Genomic DNA, 13,466 nt, shown 5'->3' on the forward strand with positions numbered 1-13,466 from the left:
CTTAATATGAAAACAAATATACTGATTCTGAAGTATGATAAATTCATACCTTGCTTTTTTGGTTTTATTTTACTTTTCAGGGAAGACCGACAAACTCAATACGAATTTCAAGCAGAAAGACAATATTATGAAAACGTACGAACACCAGGAACATATACTGAAGATCCACGTCGAAAGTACACTGCTAGAAGTCGAGAGTTCTACGCTGAATGGGACCCATATCAGGGAGATTACTATGATCCACAATACTTTGAAGATCCACGGGAGTATCGGGAATACAGAGCTGACCCTTATGAGCAGGACATTCGCAAATACAGCTATCTGCAACGGGAACGGGAAAGAGAAAGGGAGCGCTTTGAAACAGATCGTGGGCGTGATCATGGTAGAAGGACCATCGAGCGAAGCCAAAGCCCGTCTCACATTGCCACTCGTCGTCCTGCTAGCCCCACTGCATCTCCTTCACTCTCGGAGAGGATACTAAGTGATTCAGACCGGCGTGTTCATTGTCGATCTTCTGATAGGAGTGGTAGCTGCAGTTCAATCTCTCCACCCAGATTTGAAAAACTTGAAAAATCTCGCTCTGAAAGGTATAATAAATCTGATAAACTTGAGAAGGATCGACTTTTTGATTTTGAAAGAGGGAATTTGGTTGATAAGGAGAAGCGGGCTGGATGTAAGGATCGAGGGGACAAGGACAAAAGTGAAAAACAGAGGGTTAAGAAGCTCAAAGTTGCATCACCTATTATCCAAGTATGTGAGACTGAACCTGAGACTGAAAGAGATGTTAGCCCTGAGTCTGTCCTACGAAGTAAAGCCAGTAAGATTCCAAAGGAAAGCTCAAGTAAAGGAAGGTTAGACCTTCTGCCTTGTGTTGTGCAGTTAACACGTGTCAAAGAAAAAGAAGGAAAATTAATTGGTCATGCTGTCCAAGAAAAACTAAATCAGAGGAGTGGCAATGACAGTCCTAGATTGGCATCACCTTCAGCTGACCAGAGGAGTCCTCCATTCCGCTCAGAGCCATCAAAAGGTGACACCTCTAAACATGGGAAGGTGCCCAGAGACAAAATTATGCACAGCTTAGTGGAAGTTATTGACAAGGATCCTAAAATAAAATCTAGAAAACATGGGAAATCTGAAATGGGATCTGACAACAGTATTTCCGTGGATATTGACCGTTTAGCTGCAAGGAAAAGGCGCTTTGAAGATTCTGGTAAAACTGATCGACAAAAGAGAACTAGTGACGATGACTTTGGCAGACCTGGATATCATAAATTGTGGAACAATGCCAAGGAGCCAGATATGGATAAGAACCTTCTGATAAAAGGGATGCATAAAAAGGAGAACCACAAGGATAAATGTATACGGGTGGTCACAGTTAACAGCCCTAAAGATGGACAAGACTGTGAAAGCAACTCTGGAGGCCTTTCTGTGGAGCGGCAGTCAAGGTTAGGTGAGATGTCTGAAGATTCTGCAGACCAATTATTAGAGTCTGCCTGTCCAAAAATGGATTTAGTGGGCTCAAAAAGTGAAAACAGCTTAAGTCTCACAAAGACATCAGATGGCAGCAGTCTGGATTTGGATCAGTTCAGAGAACAACAGAATCAAGGTTTGTTTGAAAATGAACCAGGGAGAAGGAAGTGCAGAGACTCTGATGATGGAGATGAACACTTTGTGCACATTGACCAGACTGATATTTGTACAAATCCAATTGAACAGAGTCAGTGGCTTCGACCCAAGCTTGGCGAACCTGATGAAGTCAAGTTCGAAACCCCCCCAAGTAATGACACTCATGACTTTGAAAAGGATTATGTCATACATGATGTTGGAAAACCAACTCAGGACTTGTCCCACGACCTCTCTTCCTGTATACGAAAGAAAATGGAGAATTTTGATGTTGAAATTATGACTGCAAAAAGTGAGCGGAATTTTTCAAGTGTGCAAAAGTTGAATGAAGTTATTTATCAAAGTATGACATCCTCAATTGGGACTGGGCACTTACTTGCAAATGAGCCTGATGAAGCCGCCCCAAATTCGGTGTCACTGAATAAGAAAGAAAGAAAATCCTCCCCAACAGCAGATGAAAAATGTTCACACACAGAATCAATAAAAAACAGCTTGGGCTTGACAGGCAGGCGTTTTCAGTCCTCTGACACTGAGCTCCCAAAACTTAAGGCAACCTTGCTTGGATGTGATGAGGAGTTTATGCATCGTTGGGAAAGAAGAATCAAGTCGGATACATTAAGAATGGAAATGACTTTTCCAAGTGACATTGTAAAACGAGAAAGTATCCGCAAACGCCCTGGACAAGACTTAGAACCTGGTGAAGTGCAGTCTGATTCAGATGATGATGTAGAAAACAAACACAGGTCCAATAGCTCCTTGTCTTACATCCTCAGGGAACGTGATGAGAGAATGACAGACCTGAAACTGTCAGGCTCCTTGGAAAAGAACAAGTTTTATTCTTTTGCGTTGGACAAAACTATAACTCCTGATACAAAAGCACTCCTTGAGAGAGCCAAGACGCTGTATTCTTCCAGGGAAGATAATTGGTCATTTCTTCCCTCACGCTTTCCCGCCTCCCACAGCTGTTCAGATAAAGACAAAGTAGAGTTAGCACCTCGGCCTATTCCTTCTTGGTATATGAAAAAGAAGAAGATTCGCACTGATTCTGTGGAAAAGCTGCATGATAAAAAGGAGGAACTTAAACCACAAGACCAAGAGCGCCAGGAACTGTTTGCCTCTCGCTTCCTGCACAGTTCAATCTTTGAGCAAGATTCTCGGCGTTTGCAGCATCTCGAACGTAAAGACCAAGATTTAGAGACTCGAATTGTTAGACCTTTTGGTAAGCCAGGGGCTACTGAGCCACCGACTGAATCTGGGGGAGGTGACATTCCACAAGAACCCACTGTGCTTTTCCACAGTCGTTTTTTGGAGCTTCAACAACAAAAGGACAAGGACCATCCCAACCCTGATTATGAGAATGATTCAGTAGTGGCAGAGCTTAAAATAGATCCTGGACAGAATTGTGATGGTGAGCCGTCTGATAAGGAATCTGAACCAGTTCTAAAGGTTGATGACATATCAGACAGCACACCTCTAATGTTGTCTGTTTCACCTTTTGTTCCTTCCCCCAAAGAAATGTCACAAGAAAATAGGGATTTAATTTCTCCATCCTCTGATCAACCTGTGATAATTGTCAAAGAAGAAAAAACAGAGCCAGTTCTTGATGTCTCGCCACCTCGTCCTCTTCCCATGGAAGACATCAAATTAATTGCTCCTAAGCTAACAGTAATCTCTCCACTTACTGTTTCAGAACCCGAAAAGGAAATCAAATTGGAGTTAAATGAACCTAAAGTAAAAATTTGTGACAGTTTGACGATGGAACATAATCCCCCTGTGGGAGTGAAGCCCCCTACTCCTGGTGGTTCCCTGAGTGTGTTTGAAAGAGAAAGTGGACAGTTAAATTACTCTGACTATCCAAAGATTGAAGTCATATCTGAAATCGAGACACAACCTAAAATAGAAAATGAGGAAACCAAACACTTTGAGGAATCTCAGAAGACTGAGACAGATAGTGAGGCATGTATGCCAGAACTAGAGGCTGAAATGAAACCAATACCAAACCGCAGACAGCCCAAGAGTAAAAGGGCAAAACCACTATCAGTATTGCGAAGCACACAGCCTCCCCAAAATGTTGCCACTGAGAAACCTGCAACACGCAAGAGTGAACGGATTGATCGAGAGAAACTCAAAAGGGCCTCATCTCCTCGTGCAGAAGCTCCAAAGACATCGTTTGAGTCTAAAACCACATCCAAATCACCAATTCATGCTTCAGACTCTGAACAAAACCTTGAGTCTAGTTTGATTCATGGGAGGACACGTCGTAGGAATGTAAGATCAGTGTATGCCACATTACACGAAGATGAACAAGCAGGAAAAGAGGTAGTTGAGTCATCACGGTCCATGCGCAAACGTGGAACTGACAAAGAACCAACACAGCAAGATGTTCAAGTTCCAACCACCAACGCTAGACGAGGGCGTCCGCCAAAGAGAGGCATCAAACGAGGTGAGGATTCATCACCAGCAAAAGGGGATCAGCAGAAAATGATGGAAGATGATGCAGAGGTTAAAGACACCTCAAGTGTTATAGAGGTGGTTAAAGCTTCTGAAGGATGGCGTTCACCACGCACTCAGAAAATGCAATCATCACACATAACTTCATCCACTCCAGCTAATAAGAAAGGAAGCAGGATAGATAAACAGCCTGGTAGCACTACAGTGTTGGCCGACCAAGCCGATGTGGCAAGTCATGATGACTCAGACCTCCAGCCTAAAGCTGAACCAGAACTGTTCATAACATTACCTGAATTAACAGAAAACGCAAGTCCACCAGTGCACAGGAAGGAAAAAGATTTAAAAGATTCTGATGGAAAGAAATCTACTGATGATGAAAAGATAGACACCAGCTCCTCTGAGAAAAGACGGCCCGAAAAGAGTATTAAAATAAAAACACCAAGGTTGAAAAGAAATATCAAGCAGGTCACCGAAGATATGTCACACAATTTAAAGAATCTTGAGATCCGTGTTAGCGTTGATGATGTAAAAGGTTTACTTCGTGCGGAGGACAATGCGTGTGAGTCATTTGAAGCTCCTGCTATCACAAAAACCAAGACAGCGGTACAAGAGAATGAGGAAACAAAGGTAATTGACTTCACAAAAGAATCACAAGAGCATGATACAGAGGAAAAGGATGACACTCTATTAGAACCTGAACCTCCTGCTGATCCAGCTACTCTCTTAGCACAACAGATGGAATTAGAGCAGGCAGTGGAAAATATTGCCAAACTTACAGTTGAGCAACCTCCTCGGCCATATAAGGAACCACCTCCAGATCAACCCCCTATATTGCCTCCTGTTATTGTGGAGCCAGACGTTGAGGTTGAGGAGGAAAAACGAGCTAATCCTGCAAGTGAAACTGAACTTGCAGCTGCTATTGATTCCATTACAGCAGAAGAACTTTGCGGAGATACTGATGGGTTCACAGCTCCTCCTACATACACTGCTATTGTTCCTACTCCTGAATCTTTGATATCATCTTCATCTAATGAGATTATGGAACCTGAAACACACATGGTGATCAACAATATCCTTGCAGCAGATTCAGATGATGGTCCCCTAACACCCAGCCCAAAAGCAACAGAGGCTAAAGAAACTGAAGACCCCCCTCTTGAAACACCCAAGAAAACAGGAAAAGTTAGAGCAAAGACCCCAAAGAAGTCGAGAAGTCGTAAAGGTGGACCTAACAAGAAAGGTGATATTACTGAAGAAATTTCCCAACCAGAGCCCTCTCCAGTCAAGCTGCCCGAGTCAATTCCAGAAGACCCAGAAACCATTAATTCAAAAGCAGTCACGGTTGCAGCTGGGGTATCTGTAGCAGCCTCTGTCGTCACTGCTGTTGCAACGTGTCGTCGTGATGTTACAAGTGCTATAACCGTAGACACACCGAAAGAGGCAGAACAGCCAGACGTTGAACAACCTGTACCCAAAGAATCTGCCTTCCATTCAGGCACAAGCAACCTCTTTAGTTGTAAAAACCATCCTCGAGCAGCAGAACCATCTACCCCCACTCCTGCGCGCCCACATGCTGTATCCCAATTCAGTGTACCTCTGCTGCGGCCAGCCAAAATGCCACTTACACCTGATTGGCCTCAGAGATCTGAAGAAAGTAGAATCTATGTTGCACCTTCATGTCATGTTACAGTGGTTACTTCCACTGTACCAACATCGACTACACTTGGAGGAAACCCTTCAACAAATCCTCCAATGCCCCCCGACACCAAGGCGTCAGATATTGACCCAAGTTCAAGTACTTTAAGGAAAATTTTAATGGAACCCAAATATGTGTCTGCATCAAATAGCAATTCTATACCTACAACGATCGTGACATCTGTACTGTCAGATCCTTTACGGATGTCAGAGACTGAAATACGCTCTGATACAGTGAATTCAAGACAGTTACGTTCAGAAGAGAGACCACCTTTCCCCATCCAGTCCATACACCGCAAACCGTCTCCTCTAACAGAGTCCCAGCAGAACTGTGCGGAGAAGACACAGCATACAGTAATTTCTCCTGCTACCTCAGTAATAAGTCGAATTCCAATGCCCTATGATACAGAGGAAACCCCACGAATTTCTCTAAGCAACAGAAGTATTGGCCTAACTATTCCCAAGCAGAAATTTAGATCAAATTCCAATGAGAATAATCGCTACCATGGCATGGATATAGTAGAGGATGGAACCAGAGGGCGCTCTGTTGTTGAGCCCACACCCTACAATACAGGCTCCAGTCCAGGCCTAAGGATGAATACATCAGAGGGTGTTGTTGTTCTGAGTTATTCAGGTCAGAAAACTGAGGGGCCCCACAGGATGAGAGCCAAAATTAGTCAAATCCCTCAAGCTAGTGCTGGCGATATAGAGTTTCAGCAATCTGTGTCCAAATCTCAGATAAAACAAGAGCCAGTCATCACATCATCCCAGTCTCCTACTCCAAAAGTAGCTCCAATTGCATCAGCATATGGGCACACAGGAGTCCTCTTGACTGGCAAGTCCTACAATGCTCAGCCTGTTATTTCTAGTGCTAAACAGGAGAGTTTTGGCTATGACAAATCTGAATCTCCATACCACACATCAACCCAGGGTGGTGTGGTGAAAATGTTCCAGCAGCCAGTTAGTTCTCCTCAAGTTTTAATGTACAACCAAGCAGTGATACAACAGCAACACAGCAAGAGAGGACTGGGGACAGAACCTCTACCAAAAAAAATGGATATTGGCAAAGCTGTTCAGCAGTCTAACCTCAGTCCAGTAATGAGTCCACATCATCCATCGCTGTCTGGAACTCGCATGAGCCCCAGCCCAGGTGTCCAATCTGACCGGTCAGCTCTGCATCTTAAGCAAGAACCCCAGTCTCCTCGAACAGCTGTTCACTCTCCTTCCCCTTTTGCCAAAGCCTGTCCTCCGAGTGGTTCTCCTATTGGAACTTCTGTTGTTCTGGGTCATGGCATGCAACCAATATCTACATATCATTCTAGCATGCACCATCCACACTCAGAACAGTCCTCTGTTATAATTCAACCTCACAGTGTCACACAGTCAATGAGTCATGAAGCCAGGATGAACACCCCTCCAATTTCTGGAATGAACTATGGAAGGAGAGGAGACACGCTTTCCTCCCCACACACAGGACCTGCACAGCGCTCAAACACACCGCAGCCTAATGTTATCCGTGAAATGGTATTACAGTCTCATTCAAGTCCACAACGGTCATTGTCAGGTAGTAGCTGCAGTGGTGTAACAGAAGAAGACGGCCGACACTTTAATCAAACCCTTAGACCATCTGTGCCCCAACATCAGTCCGATGTAATGATGATTCACAGTGATCACAGAGGGCTACACTCAAGCATACGAATGGACCAGTACAGAGATATGCACCAGCGCATCCTCATGCACCAGCAACTGGGAGAGCAGGCCAGTGTAGATGCAAGACAGTCACGCTCATCAGAGTCTGGAATATCTACAGGCAACATCTCTGGACCTTCTAAGAGTCCTATTGTCGGGAAGGCAATTGAACTTTCCACAAAAGAGTCACTCAAACCACTAGAAGGAAAGCTGATACATCCACCTGCCAATGAAAGTAGAATCCGGGGAGTCCATTCTTCTAGTCCAGTCATGGGGTCTCCTCTGCCTCATGGAGTTCAGCTGATGCATCCAGGAGGTGCCGGCTCCTTTCCAGTGTATCGGGACATGCGAGGCTTCCCATCTCAATTTCCAGGACATCCTTCACAGGGACACAGTCTTGCTAACAAGGGGATTGCACCATCACAGGTCACTTGATATACTTTTGCTGTCTTTTATTATCTACCTTTGTGCAACTATTGTATATTAGCATTCATTTTACTAGCATCATTAGTAATATTCATACAAAATATAGCTCTCTTAATTTGTTATGTACTTTTTTTTTTAATTCAGGTCCTTCCAGAGCCTGACCTGGGTCACAGGGGCAAAATGTCTCAGGCACATGGAGGAGGAAGTGATTTGAAACCCGAGAATTCTCACCTTCACCATGCTACCTCGACTGACATCTCCCACATTTCTAGAATACAAGGGGATACAGTCTCACCTTCGTACCAGTCTCCCATGACTTCCCCCATGAGTCTTACTCACAAGGCAGATCTGTCTCTACAGAAAGGTCCACCAGCCTTTCTATCAACACCTCAGCCAGCAGTACCTCCATCAAGTTCACTGCAGTCACGGCCTAACGCTAAGCTGGAACATTCAGGACACCGTTCTGTTGACACGGTGCAACTCTTGACGGTAGGAGGACAAACAGACCAGCAGTGTCAGCATTCACATTTTTAAAGACATTAATTATATCAATCATATTTTTTTTGTCTTTCCAGAAATATCCTATTGTATGGCAAGGCCTGTTGGCACTGAAAAACGACCAGGCTGCTGTACAGTTGCACTTTGTGTCTGGCAACACCATGCTGGCCCAGCGCTCTCTGCCACCGCCAGAGGGGGGTCCTCTCCTCCGTATTGTCCAGAGAATGAGACTTGAGGCTTCCCAGTTGGACAGTGTGGCACGCAGAATGACTGTGAGTGCATTAATTGCCTTTGAGCATTCACTCACTCACTCACTCATCTTCTACTGCTTTATCCAGGGGTCACACCCTGGACATGTCGCCAGTTCATCACAGAGACACAGGGACACAACAACCATCCACACCCACGGTCAATTTAGAGTGTCCAATTTGCCTAATCCGCCTTTGAGCATTAGGTCCTAAAATTTAAATGGCTAAGATTTCATTCCTGGTTGACACCTGTAGCTGCTGATGGTAAAGGTTTTTAATACTATAGGTTACAGGTTTCTAGGCAGCAAAACAAACTATTGTCATTTTAATGAAGAAGTCAAGCAAGTGTGGCACCAGTCTGTGAGCAACTCATCTGTTTTTGGCCACATGTATCATAAGCCTGTGAAAGGCAGAGGCAAACAGACAGGAGTTGTTGGCTTGCTGATGATCTGGAGGCGTACAGCTGCTCATCAGCAGTTCATTACCTTTAGTTTGAGCTTTACCGTTCCATGACACATCAGCTGTCAGTAAATGCCAAAAATGTTTTGATGAATAATAGCAGTGACTGCTAACCTCACTGACAAAGTATTGCTTTGCCAGTTAAAAGAATACTTCACCGATTTGCATTTAGCTTTGTATTACTAGAATAGGGGTAGTATTTTTGAAAAAGTGTGCTTCCCAACCTGAGGCTTGAGACTGCAACGCTAATTCTGCACTTTTTAGGGGGGACGGGACCTCATTCCCTGAATGTAAACAGTGTCCGCCATCTTTGCTAACAGCTATGCTAACAGGACCAAGTGTCACAGGTGGGTAACAAAGAAAAGATATTTCCCAACTCAGGGGACACTGAGGTTGGGAAGTACAATTTTTCCAAAATACTACTATTCTAGTTATACAAAGCTAAAAGCAAATCAGTCAAGTATTCCTTTAACTAGCAAAGCAATACTTTGTCATGGAGGTTAGCAGTCACTGCTATTATTCATAGAATATGCATGTACAAACTAAAACTATCTTTTGGCATTATTGACAGCTGATGTGTCATGGAATGGTAAAGCTCAAACTAAAGGTAAAACTGCTGATGAGCAGCTGTACGCCTCCAGATTACTATTCCAGTAATACAAAGCTAAATGCAAATCGGTGAAGTATTCTTTTAAATGATTTCCTTGCGAATCTGCAGCTTTGTGGAATGTTAGGTCTGCATTAGCAGCGACATGTTTACGCCCAGTTTCCAATAGCGAATGCTTACACAGAGTACTACTCAGCAGCTTAGTTTTAGGGGTGTGTTTTATGTTTACCTTAATAATTAAGACTGATCACTGATGACAGGTGGAGAATGACTACTGTTTGCTGCTGGCGCTACCCTGTGGTCGAGATCAAGAAGATGTCCTCAGTCAAACCCAAGCCTTGAAAAGTGGTTTTATCACTTACCTGCAAGCCAAACAGGCAGCTGGAATCATCAACGTACCCAACCCTGGCTCTAATCAGGTCAGGCCACCGGAGCTTTTCCTGCTCTTCTTTCTTCTTTTTTTGTTTACCAGAATTACAAAAAAAAAATGATATTCTGCATCATAACAGATTATTTTCTCTGTTTCGACTCACAGCCAGCCTATGTGGTGCAGATTTTCCCGCCATGTGAATTCTCTGAGAGCCACCTTTCTCGCCTGGCACCAGATCTTCTCAACAGCATCTCCAGCATTTCCCCTCACCTCATGATTGTCATTGCCTCTGTTTAATTACCTCCATTTTTTTTTCTTGAACAAAGCCAACACCAGCCCTTTTGGACTCCAGTAAACTGGGATTGCCTCATATTTTCTGAGTTTGAATTGAAAAAAAAAAAAAAATCTTATTTCGCATGCACTCGACCATTTCTATCTTCAATTCACCAAGTCCTTAAATCGCCCAGAGACGTTGAATTCCAAAAAACTATACTTGTGTGGAAAGGACATGAAGGGTCAAAGGAGGATTTTTGATCATTTCTGTTTACTCATTTCATTTTATGCCATTTTTGGAGGTGTTGTGCAATGCCTTTTCTAATTCATAGCATCCATAAAGCTATGGATTGAGACCTTCCTATGGGATATTTTTTACCTTCATAAAAGTGATTTTTTTTTTTTTTTATAGAAAAAAACAATGTGAGACGTCATTGCACTATGTTAGGGGAAAACGTTGTGAACTCTGTACAGGTTTGAGTATAATATGATCCATGTTATAGAATGAATCTTGTAATCAGCCATGCTTGCAGAAGATATATGAGGAACCATTGCCTGGAAATTGATCAAGAATCTCTTCAGCCTGATCAGTCAAACTGCATTTACTCCCTCACCATCAGCCAACTTCTACTTCATTTCCAGGCTCCATCCCAATGAGTTCCTTGCCCCAGGAACTCATGAGGGGACGTTAAGAGATGTACAGTTTACACTCAATGCCTCAACAGGGGACTATATAAAAAATATTTAATTTGTCTATTTTTGTTTGCATCTTCTTTAAGCCTAAGGGTACTGTGGACAATTGTGAAACTGTAAATATTATAAATATTTAAAGACTGAAGCAATGTCAAGAGACCAAGTGAATTATTTTACAAGATCATGAAAATTTCAATGTTTTGTTTTGTTTTGTTTTGTTTGTTTGATGTTTGTTAGTTAAGCGAGGGCATGGAGGGGAATGATGGAAAGGATCTTTTCAGGATCCAGGAGTGCTATTCATGAAAAACATATTTTTTAAAGTTCTGTGCCAAAACATCTTTTGCAAACACTCACTATGTATCTAAAACAAAATTTGTTCAGAACCTATTTTCATATGTGACTTTGTATTTTGCCTCAGAGGGCAGACTTGATTCCTTTTTTGGTATTGTTCATCAGCCCAACTCTGTTACTACAGTGCTTTACATTTTGTGTCCACGTTTTCAAGAAACCATTGTATTGTCAATGTTCATGTTTATTTCGACTTTCTGTCCCTGTAGTGTGGTCCTCTACTGCCCCCTGCTGTCTGGAAATCATCCTGTGCATCTTGAGGTCATTAAGCCATGACTTCATGACGTCTTTACTGTAGCATGCTTTATTTTTTAAATCAAGTAAAATCATAAAAGGCAATGAATGTGACTTGAACTTGACATAATGCCGCTAATGGATGTGTTGATCATCTGCCTCCATCCCTTAAATGTCTCCTTGAGCCGAGCTGTAAATACTATTGTCCTTAATCTGTGCTCTTGTGTATCTTCCCCGTTATAATTGTCTTTCTTCAGGGTCCTTATGTTTGTTTTTGTTTTGTGCAGTCTGAAAGAGACGGGAGGCGAGGCGTGTGAAACCGATGTTGAAAGTAAAAACCATGCTTGTCAGTTTTGTGGTGTAAATATTTCTATGACTGCAAGCTGAATCCTCTCATGGTTGTGTTGAAGGCACTTATAATTTTTTGATAAACAAATGGAAAGAAAATACAAAAAAAAAAACACACACACACAACAACAACAACAACAGTGATTAACATGAAAACTGTCCTTTGATCAATCTTCATTTTCAGTGTATTTTGCTGTTCCTCCATGAGGACATTTTAAACTGTAAAATAAATTGTTGTTTAACTTACTTCTGAAGATCATTAAATGGTCAGTCACTCTGGTTTGGTGTTTTATTTATTTACTTCATGCATGTGCCACATGTGTCTGAGAGTTGCAGCCACAGTGAAAACTCCCTACAGTGTTTTCCTGAGTCCGTGCTGCAGTTCGTGCTGCAGTCAGAAGATGTCAGTAAATGACTGAACGACAGCTGTGTCACTCAGACCGAGCGCCTATGTTTTCAGCTCATTGTTGTTCAGAGAAAAGTTTTTAAAAATGTGTTTTTTATCTATGTAAAATGTACCTCAGCAACCATGAGCTTTTGTCCTTGATTGACTTTTTTTATTTTCTTTATTTGATGATAGTGATAGAAGAAGACCTTATGAAGAGTAAGTGTGTTACACACAGTACAGTATTCAGCACACTGTCTGTTAGGAGAGGGAATAAGATTTGATTCATAAGCGCATAAAAATGAATGACAAATGAATGCTATATTTCAAACATTTGAGCTTTACTATGTTGTCACAAAGTCCTTTTCTAAGGGACAATATTTCCTCAGTGCAACAGTGTGTTTTAAAAGGCAGCATATCAGTAAGAACATGGATGGATTCATTGTATTTTACAGTTGGACCTTGAAGTAAATGTTTTCTTTTTAATCTATTACCTTGTTGATCTGCTTTGTAATCATGACATCTAATGCACATCTGTCCGTCCAGGAAGAAGGATCCTCCTCCTCCTCCTCGTCTGTGGCTCCTCCTGAGGTGTCTTCCACTTTTACACTGATTTGTGCATTTTGGTCTCTACAAATGAAGCAGATTTGATTTGGTTGACATTCACAGAAAACAACAGCACCTAAATCATGTTCTCAGGTTCTCCTTTCGTCCTCTTTAAACAGGCAGCAGCAGCAGCGCCGCGAATGCTGTCTTCTGTACATGTAGCATGCTGACTTTGCATAAATATCTTATACAACCCCACTTATCCTTTTTAATTGTGGTATACCACAGAGGGGATTGTGGGAGATCTTGTCTTGGACATGTCTGTCTTGGTGAGGAAGAATTCTATGCATAGGTCTGCATGCTCTATCTGTTTCATATTACTGTGTGGGAGCACGCTTCTTTTGCCTCATATATTCTCCTTTTTATTATTTCACTATCTGTTATTTAATGTCCTGTTTATAGTCTGTCGCGCACATGAACGTCCATGTCACTGACACATTGTAAAACTATGTCTGTGGCTCAGGTTTTTCCTTCACAACAGTGTTGAAATGGACACGGATGGAGGCAAATGAGCAG

The 13,466-nt window shown here is 42.5% G+C and overlaps 1 protein-coding gene across 1 annotated transcript in view; it reads left to right on the plus strand.

Annotated features, from left to right (window-relative positions):
• Positions 1 to 12,238, plus strand: part of spen (spen family transcriptional repressor) — a 28,279-nt gene extending 16,041 nt beyond the window's left edge. Inside the window, exons 11-15 of the mRNA XM_044038595.1 lie at positions 81 to 7,881; positions 8,026 to 8,370; positions 8,457 to 8,651; positions 9,954 to 10,112; positions 10,229 to 12,238. Of these exons, the coding sequence (XP_043894530.1) occupies positions 81 to 7,881; positions 8,026 to 8,370; positions 8,457 to 8,651; positions 9,954 to 10,112; positions 10,229 to 10,360 (8,632 nt within the window). The 3' untranslated portion in view covers positions 10,361 to 12,238. The remainder of the gene's footprint in view (positions 1 to 80; positions 7,882 to 8,025; positions 8,371 to 8,456; positions 8,652 to 9,953; positions 10,113 to 10,228) is intronic.
• The last annotated feature ends 1,228 nt before the right edge of the window (positions 12,239 to 13,466 follow it).

Source organism: Solea senegalensis, linkage group LG11 (assembly GCF_019176455.1).
Source record: "Solea senegalensis isolate Sse05_10M linkage group LG11, IFAPA_SoseM_1, whole genome shotgun sequence".
In the NCBI taxonomy this organism is placed as follows: Eukaryota; Metazoa; Chordata; class Actinopteri; order Pleuronectiformes; family Soleidae; genus Solea; species Solea senegalensis.